A 255-nucleotide genomic window follows, 5' to 3' on the forward strand; every position below is an offset into this window, starting at 1 on the left:
GTGCTGACCAGGCCTTTCTCCCTTTCGCATGCCCCGCCCGGCGATAGGCCTGGGCCTGGAAGGAGAACATCCTGGAAGCTGGCACGCTGGAGCGCTACACGGTGGAGAGAACCAACACGGGCAGCGGGGTCCTCTCCACCCTGACCATCAACAACGTGATGGAGGCCGATTTCCAGACCCGCTACAACTGCACGGCCTGGAACACCTTCGGGCCGGGGACGGCCATCATCCAGCTGGAGGAGAAAGGTAGGGAGG

General features: G+C 63.5%; 1 protein-coding gene across 1 annotated transcript in view; it reads left to right on the top strand.

Annotated features, from left to right (window-relative positions):
- KIRREL1 (kirre like nephrin family adhesion molecule 1) overlaps positions 1-255 on the top strand; it is a 22,797-nt gene that overhangs the window by 13,561 nt on the left and 8,981 nt on the right. Inside the window, exon 8 of the mRNA XM_026656230.2 lies at positions 48-246. Coding sequence (XP_026512015.1) covers positions 48-246 — 199 coding nt within the window. The remainder of the gene's footprint in view (positions 1-47; positions 247-255) is intronic.

Source organism: Terrapene carolina, unplaced genomic scaffold (genome assembly GCF_002925995.2).
Source record: "Terrapene carolina triunguis isolate 2854851 unplaced genomic scaffold, T_m_triunguis-2.0 Scaffold227, whole genome shotgun sequence".
Classification (NCBI taxonomy): domain Eukaryota; kingdom Metazoa; phylum Chordata; order Testudines; family Emydidae; genus Terrapene; species Terrapene triunguis.